General features: G+C 36.5%; 5 protein-coding genes across 5 annotated transcripts; 3 read left to right on the forward strand and 2 right to left on the reverse strand.

Moving 5' to 3' along the window:
- Window positions 1-948: 948 nt before the first annotated feature.
- LOC113689610 (large ribosomal subunit protein uL24c-like) lies at window positions 949-3,759 on the forward strand. Its single transcript, XM_072051393.1, has 4 exons — window positions 949-1,142; window positions 2,327-2,365; window positions 2,993-3,223; window positions 3,430-3,759. The coding sequence occupies exons 1-4, from the start codon at window positions 1,050-1,052 to the stop codon at window positions 3,634-3,636; spliced, it is 570 nt and encodes a 189-aa protein (XP_071907494.1). The 5' UTR covers window positions 949-1,049; the 3' UTR covers window positions 3,637-3,759.
- Window positions 3,760-4,421: 662 nt separating this feature from the next.
- On the forward strand, window positions 4,422-7,975 carry LOC113689695 (putative anthocyanidin reductase). The gene is made up of 6 exons (XM_027207435.2): window positions 4,422-4,955; window positions 6,030-6,197; window positions 6,340-6,557; window positions 6,640-6,799; window positions 7,193-7,403; window positions 7,480-7,975. Exons 1-6 carry the CDS (start codon window positions 4,802-4,804, stop codon window positions 7,634-7,636), a joined length of 1,068 nt encoding a protein of 355 aa, XP_027063236.1. The 5' UTR covers window positions 4,422-4,801; the 3' UTR covers window positions 7,637-7,975.
- Window positions 7,976-10,287: 2,312 nt separating this feature from the next.
- On the reverse strand, window positions 10,288-12,946 carry LOC140007865 (uncharacterized). The gene is made up of 2 exons (XM_072051394.1): window positions 11,828-12,946; window positions 10,288-11,183 (listed from the first exon to the last, which is right to left on the reverse strand). The coding sequence occupies exons 1-2, from the start codon at window positions 12,489-12,491 to the stop codon at window positions 10,552-10,554; spliced, it is 1,296 nt and encodes a 431-aa protein (XP_071907495.1). The 5' UTR covers window positions 12,492-12,946; the 3' UTR covers window positions 10,288-10,551.
- A 5,588-nt stretch (window positions 12,947-18,534) lies between these two features.
- Window positions 18,535-19,806, reverse strand: LOC140007866 (histone H2A.6). Its single transcript, XM_072051395.1, has 2 exons — window positions 19,501-19,806; window positions 18,535-19,062 (listed from the first exon to the last, which is right to left on the reverse strand). The coding sequence occupies exons 1-2, from the start codon at window positions 19,687-19,689 to the stop codon at window positions 18,853-18,855; spliced, it is 399 nt and encodes a 132-aa protein (XP_071907496.1). The 5' UTR covers window positions 19,690-19,806; the 3' UTR covers window positions 18,535-18,852.
- A 5,939-nt stretch (window positions 19,807-25,745) lies between these two features.
- On the forward strand, window positions 25,746-26,388 carry LOC140007390 (uncharacterized). The gene is made up of 2 exons (XM_072050148.1): window positions 25,746-26,012; window positions 26,098-26,388. Exons 1-2 carry the CDS (start codon window positions 25,746-25,748, stop codon window positions 26,386-26,388), a joined length of 558 nt encoding a protein of 185 aa, XP_071906249.1.
- The last annotated feature ends 133 nt before the right edge of the window (window positions 26,389-26,521 follow it).

Below are 26,521 nucleotides of genomic sequence, written 5' to 3' on the forward strand. Positions count from 1 at the left end.
GTAACATATTTGTTGATAAAGATACACATTAAGCCCCGTTTAGGGTTGTTGTGCTTTTTGGTAAAAAAGCATTTTTAAGTGTTAAAAGTACTTTTAAAGTGTTTGGTGAATATCATCTCATAAAATTATGTGTAGAGTTTTTGGTGTTAAAGTACTCTTAGCAGAAACTCAAATTTGGTGCTTTTAAAGTAGATTTTGTGATTTAAAAAAAATAAATGTAATCATTTTATCCTATATTATGAACCAAATAAAGAGATAAACACTTTTAAAAAATTTTAAATTTTACATTATCCAATGCAATAAATACTTATTGAATTATGTTTCCAAACAATATATTTAATTTAAAAATACTTAAGTAGTTAATAAGTACTTTTATTAAAAAATCTACTAAAAAAGTATTTTTAAATAAACTATTACAACCTTAAACGAACGGGCCTTAAATATGATTATAATAGTAAATTGATAAATTACCTTCGTAAAAAGGAAAAAGGCACATAATTTGGGGTAGATACGAAAAGAAAAGAAAGTGTGCTCATCTTCACGAGTGTAGGAAGTATAAGTTCTAAAGATTTTTTTTTCTTTGGGAGGGGTGGTGAAGAACAAGGAATGGTGAATGGCAACAAATTGGGGACTTAACAAAATGTTTTTTCTGAAAATTTGGAGAGAAATTAATAAAAAATGTTTGATAATGAGGCAAAAATTTGGGTTATGAATTTGAAATGTCGAAATCAATTCCCAAATTCTCAATAATTAAAAAATCAACTTATCAAATTTCACTTTAGTTATCCTCTTCTCCCTATGGTAAAAGTGAAATCAAATTTTCAAAAAAAGAGAAATAAAACCATAAGAAAGAGAGAGAGAGAGAGAGAGATAAACAAGTAGAAAGTTTTAAAAATACCTTTAAGAGATTAATTCCGGGGTCGGGTTGAAAAGGTCAGGCCATACGGGTCGGATTGATTAATCCACAAAATTCAGCTAGATTGGAGTAGCACTCTATCTTGTTCCTTCTACTTCTTTGTTCCCCTGTTAGTCTGCAGCTGCGAAGAGCCATGGCAGCTCTACAGAGCTCCTTCACTTCTCTTTCTCTCTCCTCCAACAGTTTTCTCGGCCAACGCTTCTCCGTCCCTCTCTGCCCACCTCAAGTACGCCGCCCCATTCATTTCCCTAATCTTTGTTTCATGTTCATAAATGAAAGAACTGCTAATTCAGCTCCATCGAATACTGCTTGAAGTTCTTGGAGAATATGGATTTATTTCTTGTACTTTCTTGAGTGGTAGTGGTTAATATTCATTGGGGGCTTTTATTTTTCTTTCTTTCCTTCTTGGAGGATTGTTTTGCTTCATAAAGCTTTAGGCTTTTCTGTTTCAGACATATCTTTCTTCGTCATTATGTGAGGAATACTTTGTTGCTCTTAATTGGGATCAAGAATGTTTGGAGCATTTGAAACATTTTGTGGCTAAAAGAAAAGTTCAATATATTATTTCCTGTAAATTAGTCACTATGTTTTTATATCTTAGAAGAGGGGAGGAAATTCTTCTATTCATTTGGCTGAAGCAGAGTAATATTTTGTTGTATCTAGAAAGGGGAGGAGATATGTGCATTATGGGAGTAGCAGCTTGCTGCTTCATGTGCATAACTTTATTTTCCCAATTTTCTGGTTACATGTGTTGAAAAGTTTTCCTATATGGAGAAATTTATGATATGTCTTCTGTTTTAAGTGAAACTCTTTTTGGCTATTGATCTCTAATCTGTGTTTTCAAAATCAAGACGGAAAATGGTTGCCTTGATTTCGTCTTCCAATTTTTGTGTAAAGTCTTTCTGGAAAAGTCGTCTTATCATCATCACAAGAAATAAAAAAAAAAAAAAAAAAAAAAAACTGCATTTCATTAGTTTCTATAAGACTTGTCTTAAGGGGACGTATAGTCTTCCGAGTTCCCAATGCCTGTGGATTTATTTGAACTTGCAGTAGCGCAATTAGAAACGATTAGTAACTTGGTATCGTTTAATGCTTAGAATATCAGATCTCAGAACCCTGCATGTATGGAGTACCCTGCATTTATAGTACTGGTTCTTGTTGTTTCTACAACAGTAGTTGTCTTCAGTTGCTGTTCTCTTGTAAAGTTGTTGTTTACTTCACTTTGAATGCTGGATTTTTTCTTTTATTTTTAATTAAAAAATTTTTTTTTTTGTAAGTGGGAGGTCTTGAACCTAGGGCCTTCTACTTATAATCTGCCCTTACCACCCGACCTAACCCTTCCCCCCTTGAATGCTGGAATTTAAAATCGCTCATCCCTGCATTAGTGCCTTTTTCTTTTATGTGATGCAGGTTGTGCCCACAGAGAATCCCTGTTCTATTTCAGCAAAGGTTAGCTATTTATCAATTTATCAAGCTCATTTTCAGAATTTATGTTCTTTCTATCTTTGCTAATCAACATAGACAAAGCTTGATGTGCACATGGCAAAGTACAAACTGAAAAAACAGGAACACAATGCTGCAGACTCTGTTCAAAATATCTAGAATGCATTTCTCATTAATCAAAAAACTTTCATCTTGACTATCCTGATATCGAGAGCTTCATTGTGAGCTCAGAAAGCTTAATAGTAAACTAAATAGTAGGAATGGCATGTGAAATCACCATTATTCTTAGGAAATGTTTTGTGAGGATGAATGCAGGATATTTGCTTTGTTAAACTGACTGCATTGGACCTACATTTGAAGTATTACAACATTTAAACTGCTGCTCAGTGTTCTACCTGTTTCCTCTTTCTGATGAACGGGAGGGTCTTCTATTTGAACATCTGAGGCTTTTGAAATTGCTTCAGTTAACTGATGGTGATTGAGCAGGATCTATTGTATGGCACATACTAAAATGGGTGTCCATTAGGACTGACAAGAAATAGAGACTTATTGTATTTTAGGCAATTCAGCAAAGAAGAGGGTTATTGTATCGTTTATTCACGGTTTTTTTGCCCTTTTTTTTTTTATGCCCAGCTCAAGCGATGGGAGCGCAAAGATTGCAAGCGAAACAGCCTTCCGGTGCTACATAAGATGCATGTTAAGGTCGGAGATACAGTAAAAGTCATATCTGGACGGGACAAAGGTAAAACTGGAGAAATCACTGAGATATTTAAGCATAACAGTACCATTAAAGTGAGAGAAATCAACTTGAAGACCAAGCATGTGAAGAGTAGGGGGGAGGATGAACCAGGTCAAATTATAAAGGTAATCAATACTTGTAATATTTGTCCATACACCCATCTATTCTGCTTGTTGGATTTCTTTCCACTGTAAAGATGTTCATGTCATACTACTAGGGAGGTAGTTAATATTTTCTGTAATTCAGATTCGTTTCATTAATGATAAACTTTTCCGCACTTCCCAGTTAACACTTCTTTGATAATTTTACGTCTGGGGCTGGATGGTTTCAGATAGAAGCACCCATTCACAGTTCAAACGTGATGCTATATTCTAAGGAACAAAATGTAGCGAGCCGTGTAGGTCATAAAACCTTGGACAATGGAAAGCGCGTCCGGTACCTCATCAAGACTGGAGAAATAATTGACAGCGCAGAGAACTGGAAGAGAGTGATCAAGGAGAAGAAAGAGGAGAAAACAGAAGCAGTTGCTGCCTCTTAGTAGGGTGATCACATTCAATCCTCGAATTTAGCCATTATGGGGCATTATGATGTTATTCAATCCCTATTCTCATCTCATGTATTTATCTTTTTGCTTGTCAATGTATATCTTCTTGTCCCTAAATATGGGCTTCTTGCTATTCTATCAATTTTAAGGGAGTTGCGCAAGGGGAAACAAAATTGTATATATATATATAACATAAGAAAAAATGATTGGGCCAAATAATGGCCCAATGGATTGCGTAGATGGGGGGCTTGGCCCCGAACTTGAAACTAGGCTGAGGCAGGGTTTTAGTGGTCGACATAACTGTGGATATTGATTGGGCCACAACGTGGTTCAACTACTCCGCACAAATATTGTAGCCCACGTGGGAATATATATATATCCATGTGATCGGTACATTTTAGTTTCGCCCTTGAAAATGAGTGGGAATTTTGTACAACGTTTGATGAGAAAAAAGCAATATAGGCAACCGGCAGAGCTATTATATTTATCCTTTTTTATGTTATGGCTGTACAAAAATAGATTAATGAATTCCGGCATAATAGTTTCACTAGCTTGTTAGTAATTATCCGAGGCAATAAACATGATTTACTGGTTAAAATACCAGCTGGCGAATGCTGATCAGGAGGACACGAGTTCAGTTTATGGTGATGAACGAGGGGGTGATTATGAAAGATCCTATTGGCTAATCACACCTCAGACATTTGCCAACTGCATAATTATTTATATCACACGCGAGAGCTTATATTTAATTCATCAAGTGTCCCTGTTCCCTGAACCTGCGCTTGTGCATGCGTGACGATTCATACCCCACTTTCCTGGGAAAAAAAATAAAAAGAAGAAGATGATGCATTTTTCCAGAAAGAAGTAGGTGGCATTAGTTTGTTGCAAATACAAGCGCACTACGAGAAACAGGGTCATTGATGAAGGAGGAAGCTGTCTTGTCTCGGTCTTTCTCTATGCTCCATTACTTCCATGCTTCCTTCAGAACTGTTGTTTGATTAATTACACAAGATTAGTCACGTACGGTTGCGGAAAGAAGAATCACCAGCTTAATTCATCATAATTTACTTAATCTTGTGGAGGGATTTGATCCAGTTGTAGTAGTACAAGTACTAAAAGTTTGGCGGTCGAATTCATATAGGTTTGCTTACCTATATTAATGGAAGATATAGCAGCAAGAGAGGAGGGGAGGAGCCAAGAAGAAAGCCCCGTCACATACTGTGTGACCGGAGCATCGGGTTACATTGGGTCATGGCTGGTGAAATCCCTCCTTCAAAGAGGCTACCGGGTTCACGCCACTGTCCGCAGCCCTGGTCCGTATAAAAATTTTTTTCCTTTTTTGCTCATTGTTCTTTTACAACTGGTAAAATGTTTCATTAAGTTCCTAAGTTGGTTACCATTTAAAGATGTTCAAACACTACTAATTGGTTAGCTATTATCTATGTTTCAAGTACCAAATTAGTATTACCGATTAATCAACATTATGGTGAAACGATTTCCGGGTGAAAGCCTGTTTCTAGTACTAGCAGGATATTGCAGCTTGAGTTGGACTTGGGGCTTCATTCACCGACTTGGCTAATTCTTTTGTCAGATTCGAACATATGATGTTCACTTTAGAACATTGATTGCTATTTAAGGCCTCTGGCCTTTGCTCCAGAACTAGTACTAATATGCTTAATGTAGGCCAATTGTGGATGTAAATTCTTTCTTTTGGCGTGCAAAAATGCTTTATCTGTTGCGCTGTCTGTGTAAAATAGTCATGCTTGAGAATGCAAGAGCTTGGTCTGCAAAAAAGTTACCGTAAGGTATTCATCATTACTCTTAGTCAGAATGATATCTGAATTAAGTAGCATTTTACTTTGGGATTCTGAATTCCTAGAAATAGATCAAGTTTGCCCGTGATTAATCAAATTGAACAGTGGCGACTCTCTTTCTGTCATTCAAACTGGTACTGGAGCAATAAAATATACCAAGAAAATACACCAGATAATTGCACTTGGTGATGAAGACAAGCCTCCTGTTTTCGTGCTGAAAACAGTCTTTAGATATTGGGGTTATCCAGGACTCAGGAGAAGTACCTCACCATCTGGTTAGGCTCTTAGTAGTATCACATGATGCAACCAAGGGCTTTCTTTGCTGGATTTCATAGCACTTCTGCAGCTGACGCTGCAGTACTTACACTTTTGTCTGGAAAAGGAATGGATTGAATGATGGAAGGAAAATTTTTGTTATCTATCATGATTGTCGTAATTTTATGCTGTCATAACGTGGTCTACTTATGGAAGATTTATATGAAAGATATATAAAATTCACCATGATCATTCTGCTCCAAATTATGCCAGCACTAAGTCTTATGCTGCAATTAAAAGTTTCCCTGAACTTCTCAGAGAAATCACTGAATCTTTTAAAAGAGTGGGATGGAGGAGAGCGGTTGAGAATCTTCAAAGCAGATCTACAGGAAGATGGGAGCTTTGATGCTGCTGTGAGAGGTTGCAGTGGCTTATTCCATGTTGCTGCTTCGATGCAATTTGAGGTTCCAGTGGAAGAGAATGTTGGTAATGTTCTGTGCATTATTCTGATGACATAGGGTATTTTTACTTTTGGAGTGGTTTCAGAAAATCAGTGTGGTTGTCAGTAGGAATTTCACGTACCCAAGTCCATCGGAATGCTAAACTTCAACAACCTTTTGGTCTTAAGACAGTTATGTCCAGACAAATGTCATTGAACCTGCAATTAAAGGAACCTTGAATGTCCTCAAAGCTTGCTCAAGAACGAATTCTGTGAGAAGGGTTGTTTTTACATCATCAATAAGTACTATGACTGCCAGAGACAGCTTAGAGAACTGGAGGGATCTTGTTGACGAATCCTGCAAGGTTCCTATTAATCGTGTCTGGAAACACAAACCAACCGGATGGGTAATGTTCTCCCCTCAACTATTCTTTTGAGAATATTGTTGATGAGAGCCCACAGTTGTTTTATTACAATGATGCTTGCCAGGTCTATGCATTGACAAAGATTCTGACAGAGGAAGCAGCCTTCCAATTCGCACATGAAAATGGAATTGACTTAAGGTCTGTGATAACTGCGACTGTTGCTGGTCCGTTCCTCGCTTCAACAGTTCCAACAAGCCTCCGAGTTCTCTTGTCACCAATTACAGGTTACTATGCTTGAACCATTATCTACATTTAGTCTTTTGCATTGAAAAGCTGAAGTTCAGTTCTAAGGCAGTAAGGCAAATAGTTGCATAGTATTGGTTAACGAATCAGATAAAGATTGATTTTTTAAGGGAACCTCAAGGAAATAACTAGTCTACAGTAAAATCTTTGTTCGTATCTGAATGATGGAGTAAATTCATATTCATTTGGCGTTCTGATACTTTCGAAGTGCAAATATGATTCTACATGTCCATTGAAGCAACACAGGTACATCTTTGTCGATATTTGTTCATCGAAGATAATTTGGTTTTCATACATCTTAACTTTTGGATGGCTTACTTGTGTTTGAACATCATAAGGCACCTTATTCTTACTACAGTTGCTGACTCCTGAAGGTGACCCTCAACTATTACCAATTCTAGTTGGTGTAAACTCTAGAATGGGTTCGATTGCTTTGGTTCACATTGAAGATATATGCAATGCCCATATTTTCGTCATGGAGGATGCTAGAGCAGAAGGTCGGTATATGTGCTGCTCACGTAGTTGTGGAATGGCTGAACTTGTTGATTACCTCATGGAGGAGTATCCTTGCTCTAATTTGCAGAGGTTTTTCTCCACAGTCAGTAATAAATGGCTTCCAATTGATTTGGAACAGAGTTACTGATAGCTGTTTATTTTTCAGGCTTGTAAAGGCTAAGAATGAGTCCATTCCGGCAGAAATTTCTTCGAAGAAGTTGACAGATTTGGGGTTCAACTTCAAGTATGATGTGCAGGATATAATACAGCAAGCTGTTGAGAAATGTATTGCCTGTGGATTTCTACCTGGACTTCTAAATTAGTGGATTTAGACTCTAAAATGACTGAAAGAAGCGGAGAATTTTGGGGAGTGTTTGGATACCAAAATTATTCCAAATAATATTTTGCTTGAATCACAAACACATTTCCCAACCTACCTTTTTACATTCCCAATCCCCTTTTTATCTCGCATACATCATATCACAAAAAATGCTACAGTAATTATTCTAAATAATATTTCAAATAATACGCTATCCAACACTGCAAATTGTCGAATCTGTAGTCTTTACCATCTACTCCCCAAATGAGGAAGGTGTGTGGACGTGATAATTTATGTGATAGATTATTGCATCTGGCAGTAAAAACCAGTGCTGATTTTATTAGCTTCTTCTGTACGTTCTTTCTGATTTGGTATGGCCCTCTTAAGAGTTCAGATTGAATATCACCATGTAAGCAGATGACAACTTTTTATTATTCTACCGACTTCAAATTCGATTGCATATCTCAGCCAGGCTAGAATAGAAAAATGGGAATTTCTCAACAATCAGATGGAAAACGACGTTGGTACAGTAATACTACTCTAAAAATGGTTACAGATATAATAAGCTCTCTCTCTCTCTCTCTCTCTTTTATTACTCGGATTATCACTGAACTGCTCAAGAGAACTTGGCAACCATCTATCTACCCACCCTAAAAAATAAAAAATAAAGAAGGTATCAAAAGATAAAAATAATTAAGAGTACGCTGAATCAATGTAGTAGCATAGGTAACCTGTTATTTGTCCTTGAGTAACTTGGTATTGAAGCAGAAAGCTGAGTAATGAGCTCTACTTAGAAGTATGTCGTCCAAGCTTTGTTCAGAAAAGATAGGAAGGAGAAGTCAATTATAACAGACGGAAGAATTCTGAATTGTTGCTTTCGATTAAGAAAATAAGTATCGAAGACTATTAGAAGAAACATGATGCACTCTCCAGTCAAGCTTTTCCTACTCCCCCTTGAACTATTGCTTGGAGCAGGAAGCTCCATTAAATGACAATGCAGAATCGTCATCAGTAATAAATGGACATATTGCTTCTGTGCTGTAGGAGAAATCAACTCATGTATACTACGTAGTAAACAAACATGTGTGTTGTTGCGCCATCATCGCTAATTTTTAAGGCACTTAATCAGGCAAGAATCCAGGCGAGCAGGTGTGAGGAAAATCAATTAAGTTCTGGGTTATGTAGCTTCTGCTGACTCAATATCTATAATAAAGTTCTATAAAATCAAGAGAACAAGTAACTAACTGAATTCGACTTGCAGTTTTAAAGTTTGTTCTTGTGGTACTACTAGTCTACTCTGCCTGGAATCCAAATACAGGAGATTTTCAAGCAAACGTTAGGAAGAGATAAATTTGAACAACCGAAATCCACAACCGTCTTGTATATTCCATAACACCAAAAAAAAAAAAAAAAAAAACGAAAACATCCCATATGCAAAAGCTGTTTCTAGTTCAGAAACTGCAGCAGAGGAGCTATGGGTCTTCCTGGTTTTTCCAGCCACTTTTGTGGAGTTCCTGAGCCAAAAGGAAGGAGAGATACGTTTGTAGCTTTTGTTTGCTTCTTGTGTCTGAAATATTCTTTTGTTTACTTGTGATAATTAAGAACTTTTATAGTTATCCTAACCTATAAACCATTATAAACTACGAGTAGTAGTTTGTCAGTCTTTAACTACTATTACTGCTTGGCACTTTCGTCAACTTCTAGCTGCAACTTTCACAATAGAAGTTCCAAGAGAAAAAACAAAGAGAAAGAAGTTTTCTAATGGGATCTTCTCAGTCAATGGATGTGATGAAGTGAGGCCAGAAAGAAGACAGTTTCGACAGGATGAAGGGTCTAAATCAGCAGTGAATGCCAAGTAATTTGAATATTTGCTTTTGTCTTGTTTTTAGCTCTTCTAAGCAGCAAGACCGATGGTCTCTTTCAGGCATTCAAGACTAGCAAATGAGTTTCTATCTAAAAATTTCTGGAGGCAAAAGAGCATCGGGGTTGGATACATTTATGAGTTGGCATGCGCCAGGAAACATTATTATTATTGGATTTCCGCACAGATGTTGAGTTGCAGCAATAAAATGATTACCGGCCATGTTTGGATTGCTTGTTTCCGTTAAAAAATATTATCGTTTTCCGTGATCACATTTTCCTATCACCTTTTTCCCTCATATATATCAAATCACTACAGTAATTTTTCCATAAAAAATGACGGAAAATGCAATCCAAACACAACCTAATATACGTTCTAATTCTATTTTAGCTCTGAAAAAAAGGGGCCGATGGATTTCCTTATTTTGCTACGGTAAACAACCATACAGGCTCCCCTATTCTAACCTTAACCGTTGTCACTGCCTTTATGCTTCGAGAAGTGAAAAGCACCAGTCCGAAAGAAACATTTTTATATTCTCTTTTTATGTCATATATATATATATATATATATATATATAACGTCAACATAGTATATTTTTATACAAAAACTACAACCAAAAAAAAAAATTACAAATCAAATAGGACCTAAGTTTTTTCACGAAGGGCTTTTGGACAAAAAAAAATATATAAAAATTATCTCATAAGCGACCCCAATTCTGATACTCTACAATAGTGCAGAGACACTCTTATTATGTTCAATGAATATCTTGCGGAGACAGCAAGTAGCAAGCAAAATTGGTGCAATTTAACAAATGATTTCATTGGCACAGTCAAAAGGGAACTCGAGAAATCACAAAGGAGAAACACCTGCCTCTTGGATTACAACAATACACTGCTTGCAAAAGCGAAAAATAAAGAACTCTTACAATTGCTCTCACGCTGCGTAAAGAAGACGAAATTTTGATGCAAAAATTGATATTGCTCCAAAAGAGCACAACAGAATCCTGTGCCTTAAAGCAAAATCTTCACAACAACAATTTGGTCTCGATTTTCTGCTCTTCAGGCTCTACAAATCACTACAAAGCAAGGAAGGAGAGCTCTAGGATTGAGCAGATACAGTTCCTCTATGTTGGAATAAAGGCCTACTTTCCCAGCCAATGAATCGAACCCCGTCTGGCCAATCATTTCTTGCATGTTCTCCAGAGGCCTATGCACTCTCCCTGCTATTACTCTGCAGACTATCAAAGCTTTTCTTATGGTCGGATCAACTTCAAAGATTTCTATCGATTCAAAAGCTCTTCCACTAGTAGAAGTTGTGAAAACACCAATTCCACCTTTAAGTTCCTTCTTGGTAGAAAAGCCATTTCTTATTATTCGACACACACAGCACTTATCAGATGCACAAAGACTGGAGGCTCCATTCATGCCAAGAGAGCACGCAATTGTTGTACCATAAAACCTTAAAAGTTCATTACCATCTGCAAGACACCGAGGATGTTTCTTTGGGAGCTTACTGGCCTTGACCTTTACCATCTCTCTGTATTCTTCAAACCGAGCCAGAGTTTTCTGCATGTTGTGAACTTTCAAAACTTTTTCAATTCGACCACAATGGCTCTCGGATTTTAGCCAGCTCGACCGACAAATTATTTCCACAATTTTCCTTGATGAATCACCTTCCGCAAGTTCAGTTACTGTGTAACGATCAACATGCAAAGTAGAGTTAAAATACTGATCCAACTAGTTTCATGCTCAGTTTGCAGCCCTCAATCATATGTTACTAGTTAATTAGCAACCTGACAGACCTCATTAGGAGCAAGAATTAGAGTTGCGAAACTGAAGCAACCTATATTAACTTTACTTTTAATCAGATATGAGGTACATTAGAGGGAAGCAGCCATCCAATTGCATTTGCAGAGAAATGACAAACTTAGAAATATTTAGATACAGTTATCTGGAGAAGCAAAGAACTTAACATCAGTCCTCTGTACGACTAAGAAATACATAGAGACGGAAATTGGGCTACTGGCAAATAACAACAATCAAAAGCATACAGAAATCGGAAAGGAGCTCTATGAGAAATTACTGATAAAAGCTCAAACAATTATTAAGATCCCATCACCAGTGATTTATTAAGCTTTCTAGTTCAAGGGCTCAATTCGTATTCAACATTGATGGTGTGAACAAAGTGAAAAGTAAGGTTGGAGAAAGGTGCTTGGAAGCTGGAAAAGGTATTCTTCAGCAGAATGGAGATTTCTTTATAATTTTTTTTTTTAATTTCTTTATGGATTTGTAGGGAAACAAGAAACAAAGCAGGAAAGAAGATACTAGTACTCACCAGCATGTTTGGATAAATGATGTGCTTCAAGAGCTTCAAACTTCCCAAATTGCTCTCCACACTTGTGACATGTAACAGAAGAAGTTCCATTACCATCCATCTCAAGGGAAGCCCTTGGTTTCGGAGGAAAACCACTTCCCGCAAACCCACAGGCTTCCCTCTCTGTCAGAAGGGCAGTCGTTTTCCTAGGAGGAGTTGCTGGATACCTATATGAAGGATTAAAATAGTGCATTGTAGGGTGCCCTCCAGGCCCAGGTGTGCCGGGCCTTAAAGTGCCAACAAAAGTTGAGCCACCACCATTTTCACTGCAGTTACCACCACCGCCACCAAAACCTTCTGGGTACCCTCCAAAGCTTGTGATTTTGAGCTCACATCTTGAATTACTAAGAATCACTTCATGGGTTATTGGGTTGAGAAATTCACTGCTTCCTATGGATCTTGGACTGCAGCTAGGGGGTTTCTCCATGTGCCTCTTGCTTCCATGAATAACATCTTTAAGATTTGCTATAGACCTAGAACAACCAGACCTGCCTGCTTTCTTAGTCAATATAGCACTCAAGTGCTTCCTCGATTTTGGATCATGAACATCAGATGGCTCTGATTTGCAGTGTAAAGACTTCTTCAAGGAAAACCATACTGTTGGCATACTCTTCCCCTCCTTCATTCTTTCTATACAACTTTAAAGCAACTTTTCTCTGTTGCTTAAAGTACTTCCATCAAAAGCTTATCCCTTTGCAAAGCCATCCATCCCCTTTTTCGACCTCAAAGAAGCTGAAAGTACCAACTAAATTTCAAGAAAGCAACAATCTTTACTCTAGCCTGACATCACTTGTATGCAGTTCCCTTTGAGAAACAAAAAGAAACCACCCGAACTGCATCTTCATGATAGTACTAGTTAACTTACTAGCAAATTTAAAAAGGAACTCCTCAAAAGACACCCATGAAAGTTGTCAAAACTGTCTTACACAACGTATGCAATCCAGCTACATCACATGAAGACTACTGCTTAGGAGTTTTATTCATTTGATTGGGTGTCAGTGAAGCATGAGAAATATGAAAGATACTCGACTCAAACCAGACATAAAATAAGATAGCCAAAACATTAGAGGGAGGAATTTTCTTTCCTTAACAAATAGGAGTGCAGGTTAATAGGCATACCATGAAATTCAAGAAAATGACAATCTGGACTATGTGTGAACATGGCAAACTTACCTTGCGGTGGGCTGGTTTGGTAAGTAGTGACAGCAATAATAAATATAGCAGTAATTCATTCGATTGTGGCAAACACAGTAAAGAGTTCAAAACTGGGACAAGGAAATTGAAATTGCCTGACACCAGTTGTCACCTCATTCGAATTAAATGAACCCACAAGTCTGCATCTTCTTTTTTAAATAAAAATCCAATTCCAACCAAGGAATAAGCCCAGTGGTTTTGGTGCAACTGTGCTCACTCGCATTACTGCATTACAGAATACAGATACATATGAATGCAGGACACAAGTACGGGAATGGGCCTTATACTGAAAATGATCAGTATTAATTATTTAACTGGAGGGATAAATCATAAAAGGGACGGCGGTAAATATGAACCTGATGATATCCATGGACCTTCAAGATTCATATGCAATTGAATAACTAGAGTAGTACAACTAGAGCTGCTCTTTGCTCATACATGTTGCATTAATTGATTGCATGTCAATTCCATGAATTGCTGGTAACAACATATCGACAGGATTGACTACGTACGATAACTGTGAAATTTTCGGTCTTTCATCATCATTATCTACCAAGAAAAAAACAAATCACCAATTTTTACAGAGTCAAAGAAAATGTGGAATTGTGATTTGGTTATTGATCCTATGTAATACTACCATAGAATGTGGCAACTGTGGTCCAGTCAAGGGATTTGTCTCTTACATGAGAAAAAAAAAAAAAAAAAAGAGAATATATTTTAGGGTTAGGTTCCTTAAGAGAAGTTACAAAAAACACGAGCCATTGGGCCATGGCAATTCAGCTCCCACACTGCTTTGTTTTGTGTTCTTTTGCTTTTGTTTTTGAGGAAAGGGTTCTTGGGACAAATTGTGTAGCTGATAAAGCCGAAATGTTACCAAAGGAATTTACACTGACTAGCCCTTGTACAGGGAGGCAATAATACCATGTTAACATATGAAGCTCTCAGTCCAATTACTTGGCAGCCCGTTTTTTAAGAATTCCAGCTTGTCATTGGCATACACCGGAGAGTTGGCACCAAGAAACCTAAATGACACGGTTGATAGAGCATATGTTTCCACTTAGAATGAGGAATGGAATGAACTTTAGCTAAAGAGTTAATTTCACAAAGGTTTCATTTCGAGAATTATGTTCATCCTTTGAAAGAATAAAGAGAAAAAGGGGCTAAATCCACAAACTAGTTTATATTTCATACTAAGGGAGACCTTGTTTGTATCTTATAAGAGAAAAGGGAAATTATTGTGCTTGAGAATTATGTCAAGTATCATGAATTCCGTTATAAGACTTGCATTATCGTCGCGAAAGATTGTAAAATCATTAGGATAGTTTCACATTCCTCCCATGAAGTTTCTCATAGTCGGAAGAAACCCTCCTTACAGTTGGATAATACACTTACCGTCCTTATTTTAACATTTAATTCTTGCAAAACAAACCAAAAAATTTTTTAATTTTTTTTTCTAATAGGAAAGATTTGGAATTTAAGAAGCGCATAGGCAGAAGGAGGACTAGAACCAAGACTTCTAAATTTTGTGGTCTCAACCTTAACTAATATATCAAAACATTTTTCTAACAAGGGAAGGGGATGGGTGTTACAAAACAAATCAAATATTTGTAAATATTTTTTCTAATATGGAAGAAGTGGAATTTAAGAAACAAGTAGGTAGGAGGAGAATTAAAATTCAAGACTTTCAGATCTTGGAGTCTCGACTAGATCTTGTGACCTCAACTTATAACTAATAGACCAAAATATTTTTCTAATAAGAGAATTATGGGATTTAAGAAACGAGAAAGATGTCTCAACTAGATCTTGTGACCTCAATTTTAACTAATAGACCAAAACATTTTTCTCAACTAGTCTCGTTGTTGTTCCCTTGCCTCAATTTTTTTCCCTTCTAACTGTCTTCATCTCTTTATTTCCCTAAGTTGCTTTTTTGATCATTAGCTTTCCATTTTTTAACCCCTCAATTTTCTTGTGTTTCTAACACAAAACATAACAAAGAATAATTGCAAAGAAGTTTTGATTTTCTATACGAAAGATTTGGTGAAAATAGTATTTTGGGTTTACCATTTTCCTTTCACGCACCCTGTAGAGGTTAATGTAATTATCTAAATATGAGGGTAGTATCCTGCAATTACGTCAAACCATAGGGGAGTAGAATAACTTTTCACTTAACTCTTAGCGCGGACCTTGGACCTTGGCCCAAGGTTTACCAATACAACTGCAACTCTTCAAATTGCATGGCTGCATCCACAGAAATTTGGGTCCACTCTTTTTATCTGGATTTTAAGAGCTCCTGTGCTGGACCCGTGATCAATGAATGGGTCATGGTTGTTGGCGGGAAGTAACAAATCCAAAGCCATTGGACACTTGGCCGAACCAGGGGAAGTCAAATCGCTGTCAGATGGACAGTTTCTGAGAGGCTTCGTTCAATTTTAACAAAATGTAACTTTGTTTATTCAGAATGTAAATCAATTTCAACATAATATAAATATGAAATAAAATTTTATAAACCTTCCTGAATGGTTGCAACCTTTGATTTAACCCACTAGGCCCGATGCAACTTTTGATTATGTAATTGCAGCACAAACGAAGCCTAGTTGTCTACAAGTCTGGGGGGAAAAAAAAAAGCACATTAATTACTTTGTGAATTGTGAATAAATAAATAATAGGCTTAGCAGAGTGATTAGCTGTTTAAATTGGTAATTTAATAGCGGCTTCATCATCTTAGAGGCGACACATGGCACATCTATTCAGTCATCCAATGCCAGCACGTGTTGATGACATGGCTTCAGTTCTAGTTCATGAACCAATAATACAGTCTGGCGTTGTTTGGATTGCATTTTCTTGAATTTTTTTGTAGAAAAATTACTGTAACGATTTGATGTATGTGAGGAAAAAAAATAGTAAGAAAATGTGATCACGGAAAACGACGTAATTTTTCGTCAAAAAATGGCTGTCCAAACAGCTGTGGGAAAATGGCTGTCCAAGCTGAAAGTAGATTAACCAACTTATTTTGTATGATCAATTTATCAAACTATTTCTCGATTTCTGTCTCCCTAAAGTCAGTACATTAGTACATTATATGCATTTTAATTTCTAGACGACCTTCATATATGAAAATCTAAAATGGAAGTTTAAAATTTTTTTCTTTGAGAAGATCATGAGTTAGATTGATTCAGATTTCGTATGTCTTCCTTAGATGGACTAGTTTAAATTCTTCCAAGTTTTTCTTTTTTTTTTTTTCACTCACAAAGTATATTTGTTAGTCCGATCAAAGGCTCACAAAAGATGCATCCGTGCTTGTCAATGGGCCTCAGCGTCGGAATCCGAACTCAGATAGAGTAATTTGCATAATCCATGTTGTAGCTGGATTGGGCTCACTCAATTTGGGTCCAGAACCAGCAATCCATTATGACAAATCCAAACCAGTGGAAATGAAAAAGGACAAAAGTTAATTTTAAAAAAAAAAAAAAAAAACTTCAATCACTTGCTAGAGGGAAACCATCTCACGCGAAGATAAACGTCCATTTTGATTGTCTTATATTAAGAAGGATTAATTGCACTTTGTGCCCCCTAAGCTATTCCCTAGATTGAAAATTAAGGCAAAATTGCAATCAAAGCAGCCTGATTGACAATTTGGCACAAATAAAGTAAAACATCTAACAAAAATATTTTTATTGGAGTTAATCCTGATTATATACACTAATAGTGCACCACTATCGAGATTAAATGCGTGCACATATATAAAATTTAGATTTGAAGTTCAAATTTAAATTACGCATCATATATCCAACAATGAAAATGTACACGGTGTTGTTAGTGTGTATAAAAATAGTTCTTTTCTTTTTTACAGTATTAAATTGATTGGAATAGGGTATCCATTTTTAAAAGAAGGAAGGGGGGGGGGGGGAAGAAATGGGGCACGAGGCCATATTTAAGCCAAATCTAGTAGGAACTTGGCTTTTTATATCTGATGGAAGCTCATCGGGACGACCAAATGTAGCCAGAAACAGCGAGCAAGTTTCTTTCCATCAAAGAGGTTCTACTTTTATTTCCTTTTGGCAACCCATTCTACAACGTACTTCAAATAATTGACCGCTTACAACCAACTTTCTTCGATTACACCTACAGAAGTTCCAATCCACTCCACAGAAAATTGGTTCCACATATCATCCACTACTATCACAAATTTTTTTCCCTTCTCTTCAAGGCATGGAACAATTTTTCTGCGGTTATCTTATTTTAATTTGACCTGAGATATCCAAAGTTTATGGCTCTGGCAATGACATTCTGTAATCTGGGAGTGCTCGCCTCTTGCGAGGTAGTGACCCAGTAAACATAAATAACCCAAAAATCAAGTTTCATTCAAGAGATTCTTATAAATACATGAAGCCAAAGTGGTTTTGCCAACTCCAACCACACCGTAGATACCAATACATGAAGAAAAAGTTCGTGTAGCGCTCCCACGACAAAGTTTATTTGCAGCGCTACATGTGAGAGAACTGAAGAAGTAATCAATTATTGTATACTTGTAATATTAAAACATTTTTAGAGTTCTTTATGAACTGGACATTGATTTCTTCTACCGAGCAAAACACTCGACGATGGCCAGGAGCAAGAGGTCCAACCAGTTTAGCCAGCTATCATCCATCGTCACGCCACTAGAAAAGTGCCCAGGAGAACTCAAACAGAACTTGACCCGGACAAGCCCTTAACTATAACAACGTGATGCATCACGACAGACATGAATGGTAACACAAACTAGAAATATTCGCAGGAAGGTGATTATATTATATGGTACTTCCGTATCTGGTATGGAAAAAGTCGCATTTATAATTTCACATTGTACCCAGAGACTCCCAAGGGCACTCACAAGCACCAGAAGAGTAAGAACTATAAGTGGAAGGTGATGTCGCATTTACCCTGGAGTAGTCCTGAAATTGCGGAGGAATCACATTGCGGATCTGGATTGTCAATGAATGAAAACCAACAAGACAACCAGCAAATCATTATGCTAATAGTCCTCTTCGGCCTTGAAACAAACTAAGGGAGAGAATTGAATTGGCAAAGGCCTTGCGTTAAGGTCAATGTCAAGCCGAGCAGACAATCAATCAAGGCCAGATAGCATCCTATACAAATAAAGCTCATTCATGCAATAAAGTAATATATTCCCATCAAAAGCCGAAGTTAATACAAGCAGCAGTTCAAATACCAATCCAACCAATTTCTCTACCAAGGTATCTTCAGCAAACCAAGCAATTATCAACTAGAACAATTAAAAAGTTTGTCATCCACTCGTTTGCTCCATCAGTTGCAGGAGCCAGTTGATGGATTAAATACAAATTATTGGCACGTTAAAAAGGGGGCACATCCATCTATCATCATATACAACAACTAAGAGAAGAAAGTCAGATAAACTAAGGAAACCATTACCGAACAACATCGGTAACTAAATTGAGTAGAATTCAGTACCAAGATAGCAGAAGCCTCATTGAATCATTCTCTCTCATGAGTATCAGCATTTCACAACTGTTAGAACGATAGCAGAACCAGTTCAGATTCATTGATCCATTCGTCCATTTATATTCACATAGAACTAACATCAAACCTAAAAACACCTATAACTAAAAATTCAAAAAATACCCAAAAAAAAAAACAACAACAATTAAAGCACCACTACGTTGACCTGACCCTCAATACCCTCATACTTATAAACCCTAAAAGACAACACAGCTAATTTGATTTCAAATTGATCAAAGCTAAGTCTCCAGCTACTCTCTTTTTCTGTTCATCATCTAGTCATCCTCTGCCGGCTTGGAGGAGGTTCCAGTCTTCTTTGGAAGCAAAAGGTTGTGAATGTTTGGCATCACTCCACCATTAGCAATGGTCACATCTCCAAGAAGCTTGCTCAACTCCTCATCGTTCCTCACAGCCAACTGAATGTGCCTTGGCACAATTCTGGTCTTCTTGTTGTCCCTTGCTGCGTTTCCAGCCAACTCAAGCACCTGAGATCACCCAATACCCAAACATTTATTAGCAAACATTCTATTTAACAATCCTAAAACCAGAGATCTGAAATCCTAAAATTGAAAACACGTCCAACTGGTCACTTCATTGGTATAAATAGTGGTTAAAAATTATCCATTGAGTTAACAACCAAATCAATCGAAACCAAACATTCCAAGATCTTATAGTCAGAAACCCTAGAAACTGAATTTTCAAATTTAGCCAAAAAAATCACCAAATTAATACAGATAGAATAGAACCCTAGAAATTAGGGATCTAAACGTATCTTTGAAATTAAAAAGAAAACAAGACGTCCGTCGTCCAATTCCATCGACTAAAAAGCCAATTATTGAAAAATAGAACTAGAAACCCTAAAAATTGGGGCTTTTCAGACATGGTTGAAATTAAAAGAAATCGCAAACGAAAGTATGCTATACCTCAGCAGCAAGGTACTCAAGCACCGCAGCGAGGTAGACGGGAGCTCCGGCACCCACACGCTCGGCATATTTGCCGGCTTTAAGGAACCGAGCGATACGACCAACGGGAAACTGAAGCCCGGCCTTGCTGCTCCTCGACTGGGCCTTCTTCGCAGCTCCGGAACCTAGAGTTTTGCCACGGCCCGCCATAGATTTCACTAATTAATTCCGAAAGTGTTAAAGATTCGAAAGATTGACGGAAGAGAGCTCGGGAAAGTTATGGGCCGGGAGACAGGAGGAGTTTGTGAGTGGGATGCGTACGAGGGCGGTTTGGGATTTATATAGTGGTTAGGGATTTTAAAAGCAACCAATCAGTTAAAGGTGCACGGATCGTGAAAGTGAAGCGTTGGATGAACTTGTGAACGAACGGTTGGATTTAGTATTGCAACGCATTTCGCCGCTTGAAGGATCCTGTTTTGTGTGGCGATATGAAACAATGTGTGGTGGTGTTGGATTACGTGGGGAATGCGAATTTGACACTTCTACCTTGGTGTTACTTATAATTCTTAGTTAGGCTAAAGCGTTAATTTCAGAAGCCTATTATCAGAAACCTCCCCCAAGGTTCTAACAGTTTCATTGCCCTCCCCTAAAGTTTCTAAAATATCAAAAACCTCCCCTATTAAGGCATTGGAGTCTAATTATCACATCAATTATTGAAAATGACTTAATTTAGCCACACAACTTGAGAGATATTTCCCCTTTATGTTCATATGATTAGTTAAATTGTTATTAACTATATTTAACAGAAATAATGGCAATTTAAAAGTTTTTTAAAATATTTCTAATATGTCATTACAAAAAGGGGGCTAGATGTAAACACCCTTCTGTGATTGATAATTGATGTGCATAAGTAGAAGCAATGATTCAAACTTTAGTGATTTTTGTGGAATAAGAGAAATAGAGCTTCTTTAGACATATATAATGATTTAGGAGACTTGACAAGGAAATTTGCTCTCAAAATTTTGGTTTTTAAGATTTTGCTCTTAAATTTTGGAAATTTTAATTATATTATTGCAGATGTGAAGGTAATTATTGATGGTCATGCTTAATAGCGACTTACAAGTGAAAAAGAATAACTTGGATCAAACAAAAAATAGAAAACATAACATTATGTAGTTTGTATTATGTTCTGTATGATCGATTCCATTTGGTGATTGGTTTCAATTATAGTGTTTTTCCTTTTTTTTTTTCCTAATTGTTATTTTTGTTGTCATAAAAAACAAGTGTTGATGTTGTATGAAATATAGGTAAAGATTGTTGGTTGGATGCTACCAAATTGAAAATTTTTTTAATTATGACAAATTTTTTTCTTGCTTGTGAATATTCAACAAATGGTCCTTTTTAAATCGAAATATTGGCTATAGTAGAGTTTACATGTTTTGTTTCTCTTGTAGCAGATTATGCAACTGATGTGTTATAATAAATGTAATAATATAATATTGCACGTGCAATATGTAAATGAGACTTTGAGTTGCTAAACTTGTCATAGAATTAGAGAGTTGATCTTTTGTTTATGCTCTATGAATGCGGTAACAGTTACACCGCCTCACATTTAATAAAGTTAAAATAGATATATATTGTTTTAGTAAATTAACTATCTAATGCAAAGCTTAAGAGTAGTTATGAATTAAGTTGTTTTGTTTCTCCTAATACCAATTTTATATTGTTTTTGTATTTGAATTGAATTGATTTGTTACTAGCTAATTAGTTTTAGGGGAGATTTCTAATATTTTGAAAATCTTAAGGGAGGGCGGTGAGACTGTCAAAATCCTCAGGAGAGGTTTCTGAACTTATCCTTAGGCTAAATTTTCTTTTAAGTACAGCAACTTTAGGATTAATATTTGATACACGGACAACACTTAATATACCATCACTATTAGATGCACAATAATTCATTTAAATTTAAATTTTACTATGTGTTATACAGTCATACATCTAATCATAATAGTATATTATTATCAGTGTATCTAAGATTAATTCTTTGCTTTTGAGCATAGCAACAATTCTCAAAGACATTGAGAAGCTAAGAGGAATGTTTTTCACACGCAGATAAAAGGTGTTTTTTCTATTTTGTGAAAGCACGCAATAAGAATATAAAATAAAAGGGCACACATTGAAATACTTATATTATACCTAATTTAACACACAAATATACATGCTCTATTTATTGACACTTTCCCAAAATAAATACTTTTGCTAAAAAAAATGATAAATTTTATAAACATTGACAGTGTATACATTATCACTGATAGATTTATGATAAATGTGCAAAAGTTGGATTTCAAATTCAAATTTTGTATAGTTGTTATTCATCCAAAACTAATAATGTATATACTGTCAGTCTAGGAAATATTAATAAAAAAATAGGGTTAATTATATTTACCTCCCCTGAGGTTTGACCATATTACCAATCAATCCCTGTAATTTGTCCAAATAACGGTCTCACCCTTTGAATGATCAAACATTTAACAAAAATCCCCTTAATGCCGAAAATACCCTTATTGAGGCCATGTTGCATTGAAAAAAGAACATATTTTTATTTTATTAACCCTGAAGCAATCCAAAAAAATAGAAAAAAGTTTTTGCTTATTATTTTATAAAAATCATATCTTTGCTTCCATAAATAGTTTTGAATCAATAATTATTTTAAATCTTAAAAATGAATATTAAAAATTAGATAAATTGAAAGAAAAATAAAAAAGAAGAAATTATTTTAATTCCTGAAGTATGGTTCAAATTGAGGAAAACATGCCTTGTGCTCACCGCAACAAATTCGAACCACAAATCTATGCTGCTTTTAGATTTTTAATATATTATTATATAATTATATATGAATAATAAGTTGCATTATTATTATTATATAATCGTGTATGATATGAACAATAATTACGTACATTGTAATATATATAAAATTGATTAAATCCTTTCTCAATAAATTACAAGCGCAAGAGCAGAAAATTACTCCCCGGTTGCATCAGTCCCTAATGCAAAACCCAAAGGGAAAATTCCAAATTACACCCGTCCACAAAACCAATTCATGCAGTATCACTTCACCCAAAGCAAGTAAAAGGAAAAAGAAAAAATCCACGTTTAAACCCCTGACCAGAATATTGTGAAGGAAAAAAAAAAAGAAATGTTAAAGTGCATATACAATTACGCAAGTGAGGTCATGTATTGTAAGTCATTTCTTCATACAACTTTTCTCTGATTTCTGCAAGAATTGATTTACAGAATATCAGCCCAGTTTCCACCAATCAAGGATGCATGCGTCCATGATCCACCCTTATTATCAAGCTCCTTCAACACTGCCCGTGCAAAATCAGAATGCAAGTCCAAGACAACAAAATTTCTTGCTGGTTTACAATCCAAAGATGCTAATGCTAATCATCGTAAAATATTCAGCTAATATGAATCAATAGAATGGCTTAATCCCTAATAATGAGTAACAACCTTCGAGAAATCCTAGCAAGTGACGAAAGAAGAAGAAAAGATCAGCGAAAAAGTACTCGAGTCCTTTCAACAATTTCATTCTCAATTATCTTTTGGCGCTTGAGTGCTTAAACACCAGCATCATCATCCTCTTCGTAATTGGCTCAGTCTTCAACAGTACCCAGATCATCTTCTTGAACTCCTCCGGCTTCAACCCCACCCTGGCCATCTTCTTGAACTCCTCCGTCTTCAGCACCAACTTGACCATCTCGTTCATCTCCTAGGTTTCCAACACCTGCGCCCTCGTTGACGAGGAGGTGACCATCTTGTTCGTCACCCTCAAAATCTTGTCCATTTTGATCTACATAAATCATTTCAGCAACATCGTATAGTTCACCTACTCTTCCATTTTCATAACCCCAAATCTTCATTGACAAGTTATATGTCTCCTCGCGCCATGGGTTTGCGAATTTTACACTATCGTCGAATTCCATCATCCTTATAGTTTCGATTCTGTTGAAGTTCTCCTCCAGCATCAAGATTCTGTCTACCAAAAGGTCCTGTGGTATGTTGGGAATCGGTATATTGCCAAGAAAGTTGTAGAACACATCAGAGTCAGGTTCAGGGATCGCTCCACCATTGCCAGTTATGAACTCATAAAGGGCCCTCAAGATTGCGGTATCCATAACATCCTGCGCCTCATCAACAACGTCGTCAAGATCATCAGGATTCTCTACGACAGCTCCCTTTTCATGAACATCATCTGAATCTTGATTAATCTGACCCCATATTAACTGAGACAATCGAAATCTCTCCTCCAGATAGCGGTTCATGAAATGTGTGCTGATGCCTCGACTTCGGACAATATCCCGAAAAGACTCCTCCATGAAAAGAAGTGCACGGGTCAATCTTTCTTGAGAAATGTTTGCAAAGCCTTTTGCCCGAACAAATTGGTGGAATTCAGGAGAGTTAGCACTGGGGAAAACCCAGAATCTGGTGCGGTACTTAAGCATTAAGTTGAGGATTCTAAGATACTCCTCGCGAAGGTTCCTCGGTGGCACTCGTCCTCCTCCATCACCAATCTTGAATTTCTTGGCGGTTGGTTCGTTTCCTCCGGATGTTGACATTTCTCTTGATGAAGCTTCTTCTTCTTCTTCTTCTTCTTCTTTTTTTTTTTTGAGAAAGAGAACAGAAATTAAAGAGGGATAATCCTAGAAGAGGCAGAGAGATCAACAATACAACTTTTGAAGGTGGCTAGCTACTTCAGGACCCTGGTTACTGATTCACCAGTAATAATTTCTCTGTTTTTTTTTTTGGCTAATTTGTCTCTGGGATGTTGTTTTAGTAGTAGTAATTTCTTGCTTGGAAAATGAAAGCTGGTATGGTGAGGATGATGGTAGGGAAAGGATGGTGTAGTATCTACTATTATACTTTGGATTGTTTTGGATGGTAGGGAAGAGGATTGTTTTGCAAATTCGGAATTCTTGTTGGTTATCTGATTTCAATCCTTGATTTATTTTACTTTCCGGTTTTAATTTCTCTTTAAATTGAAAATTGGGCTGGGTGAATGCAGGGTAAGAAGGGATCGTTGGTGGCGAATTCGGCTGTTTGGAAACCGTCTGGGGCCCGAATCCAGCATCAAAGCTACCCACTTCAATATTTCCTGGCACCTGTTGAAATTGGCCCTTTTATCAGCTTTCAACTAATCCTAGTTTTGTAAATATTTCTACATATATCATTCGCTATATCCATTGATAAATATAAGTACTAAAAGAAGAAAGAAAGTCGTTTGCTCGTTTGGTGGTTAGATAAGATTTTTACAATTTGACTTTTATTTTCTCTTTTTTGGCTCGTTTACTCAGTGGTAATCCTTGTTTATGTTTGTGTTATTTGGCCATGGAATGTGAAATAGAAAAAAGAAAAAAAAGAAGATAAAGTGACAACTGGGTACCGAGGTAATATTGATTATTCATCCAAGTTCAATTCATAGTATTCATAAAAAAAAGAAAAGAAAAGAAATAAGCTAAAACTTCCATGTCAATTGCTTATAATGAGATTCAATCTGAGCACTAACCAGGGAGTGAATGTAGAAACTGAAGAAGTTACCTTTGATTTGGTAAAATTCAGCAAGGAATCTATGGAAATATTACGTACGTAATTACATAAATCTAGGCAGCATAGAACATATCTACAAACTCAAACTTCAACATTTGTGTCTCTCAAACGAAAGAATTTGTCCTCCTGAAAACATTTGTGCAGTTTCAATGTCCCACTGAAAACCTCCAGCTACTATACATCTTCTTCTAGTGTCTCTCTAATTCCTGTGACTATTCTCTCTCCATCTATTTATCCATATAACCGCACCCCCAAAAAAAAAAAAAGGCTTCTTGGCAATAAAGATGAATCTGATAATACATCATTTTATGGTCGGTGGGCGATCTATTTGAAGAATACAAGGCTTTCTGGAGTTGGATTATTCTACCTGAAACTCATTATCCATTTACATTGATAAGTTCAAATTATATTTTTCCGTCCTCGTAAATATCATCACAAAATTCACAGGCCAAGAGTGATTTTACCACGGCTGTAAGGATTTCAGCGTCTCTTTTTCCATCTATTTTTAAAAATTAAACCGTCACTTCATGTATATATTCTCAAGTTCCATAACCAAAATTTATATTTATCGTGTTATCTGTGATTTTCTAAAATTTTGTTGCTCATTTTCCGTATTTCAGTGTGTATAATTAGACCGGTCATCTAGTTAGAATGTATAACCAATGAGCAAGCCTGATTTGGACAACACTTACGCCAGTCTTCTTGATTCATGGACTGCCTTTGCAGCAGCCAAGAGGGTTCAGAGGCTTGAGTTGGACTTGTCATCCTTTTTGAAACCTAACAGGAGTTTGGATGAGATATACTGTTTCCCATCGGCTTCAAGTTTGGAATGGAAGGCACTGACTTCCCTAGTGCTGCATTCTGTTGATTTAGTTGAAGAACATCTCTTGCATCTCTTTTCTGATTGTCCATTGCTGGAGAAGTTATCTGTTACTGATGCCACCATCTTTGCTTAACTTGAGGCTTCAATCGCCTAATCATAAGCTGAAGCACTTTGGAATTATATATTGCCAGGGGTTAGAGGCTATTGAGGTCGTTCCAGCCCTCAATTTTAGCTGTTTTGTATATAAAGGACCCACGATAAACATGCTCTTCACAGACGTTCCTCAACTCTCTTCAGTTTCTCTTATAGGAGCACCTAATAACAGAATTGATTTTTGCAAGGATTCAGTAATTACCAAATTCGACCAGTTTCCCTTCTCTATGTCACAGCTTCAGATGCTTGCTTTGGATCCGGATATGGTGGTTGTCAAGAGTTATTACCTGTTTCCTAACACCTTTCCAGAGTTTAGGAATATTCGCTAACTGGAATAGAAGTTTTTTGCGTTTTATGAGCAGAGCATCCTTTTGCTGTGTTCGCTCATCCATGCGTCGCCTGGTTTGCATAAACCGGAGCTCCAACAAAACCAATAAACTTTTCTCAAGAAAAAGGATACTC

Source organism: Coffea arabica, chromosome 5c (assembly GCF_036785885.1).
Source record: "Coffea arabica cultivar ET-39 chromosome 5c, Coffea Arabica ET-39 HiFi, whole genome shotgun sequence".
NCBI lineage: Eukaryota > Viridiplantae > Streptophyta > Magnoliopsida > Gentianales > Rubiaceae > Coffea > Coffea arabica.

What these genes read in the sequence shown, in the direction of transcription:
- LOC140007866 (XM_072051395.1), bottom strand. Translation starts at nt 19,689, where the DNA reads ATGGCGGGCCGTGGCAAAACTCTAGGTTCCGGAGCTGCGAAGAAGGCC. An exon ending in TTGAGTACCTTGCTGCTGAG is followed by an intron (nt 19,063 to 19,500) that starts GTATAGCATACT and finishes GGGTGATCTCAG; the next exon opens with GTGCTTGAGTTGGCTGGAAA.
- LOC140007390 (XM_072050148.1), top strand. Translation starts at nt 25,746, where the DNA reads ATGAGCAAGCCTGATTTGGACAACACTTACGCCAGTCTTCTTGATTCA. An exon ending in CATTGCTGGAGAAGTTATCT is followed by an intron (nt 26,013 to 26,097) that starts GTTACTGATGCC and finishes ATATATTGCCAG; the next exon opens with GGGTTAGAGGCTATTGAGGT.
- LOC113689610 (XM_072051393.1), top strand. Translation starts at nt 1,050, where the DNA reads ATGGCAGCTCTACAGAGCTCCTTCACTTCTCTTTCTCTCTCCTCCAAC. An exon ending in CCTGTTCTATTTCAGCAAAG is followed by an intron (nt 2,366 to 2,992) that starts GTTAGCTATTTA and finishes TTTTATGCCCAG; the next exon opens with CTCAAGCGATGGGAGCGCAA. An exon ending in AACCAGGTCAAATTATAAAG is followed by an intron (nt 3,224 to 3,429) that starts GTAATCAATACT and finishes GGATGGTTTCAG; the next exon opens with ATAGAAGCACCCATTCACAG.
- LOC140007865 (XM_072051394.1), bottom strand. Translation starts at nt 12,491, where the DNA reads ATGAAGGAGGGGAAGAGTATGCCAACAGTATGGTTTTCCTTGAAGAAG. An exon ending in TCATTTATCCAAACATGCTG is followed by an intron (nt 11,184 to 11,827) that starts GTGAGTACTAGT and finishes ATCGTTACACAG; the next exon opens with TAACTGAACTTGCGGAAGGT.
- LOC113689695 (XM_027207435.2), top strand. Translation starts at nt 4,802, where the DNA reads ATGGAAGATATAGCAGCAAGAGAGGAGGGGAGGAGCCAAGAAGAAAGC. An exon ending in TCCAGTGGAAGAGAATGTTG is followed by an intron (nt 6,198 to 6,339) that starts GTAATGTTCTGT and finishes TTTGGTCTTAAG; the next exon opens with ACAGTTATGTCCAGACAAAT. An exon ending in TCTCTTGTCACCAATTACAG is followed by an intron (nt 6,800 to 7,192) that starts GTTACTATGCTT and finishes TGACTCCTGAAG; the next exon opens with GTGACCCTCAACTATTACCA.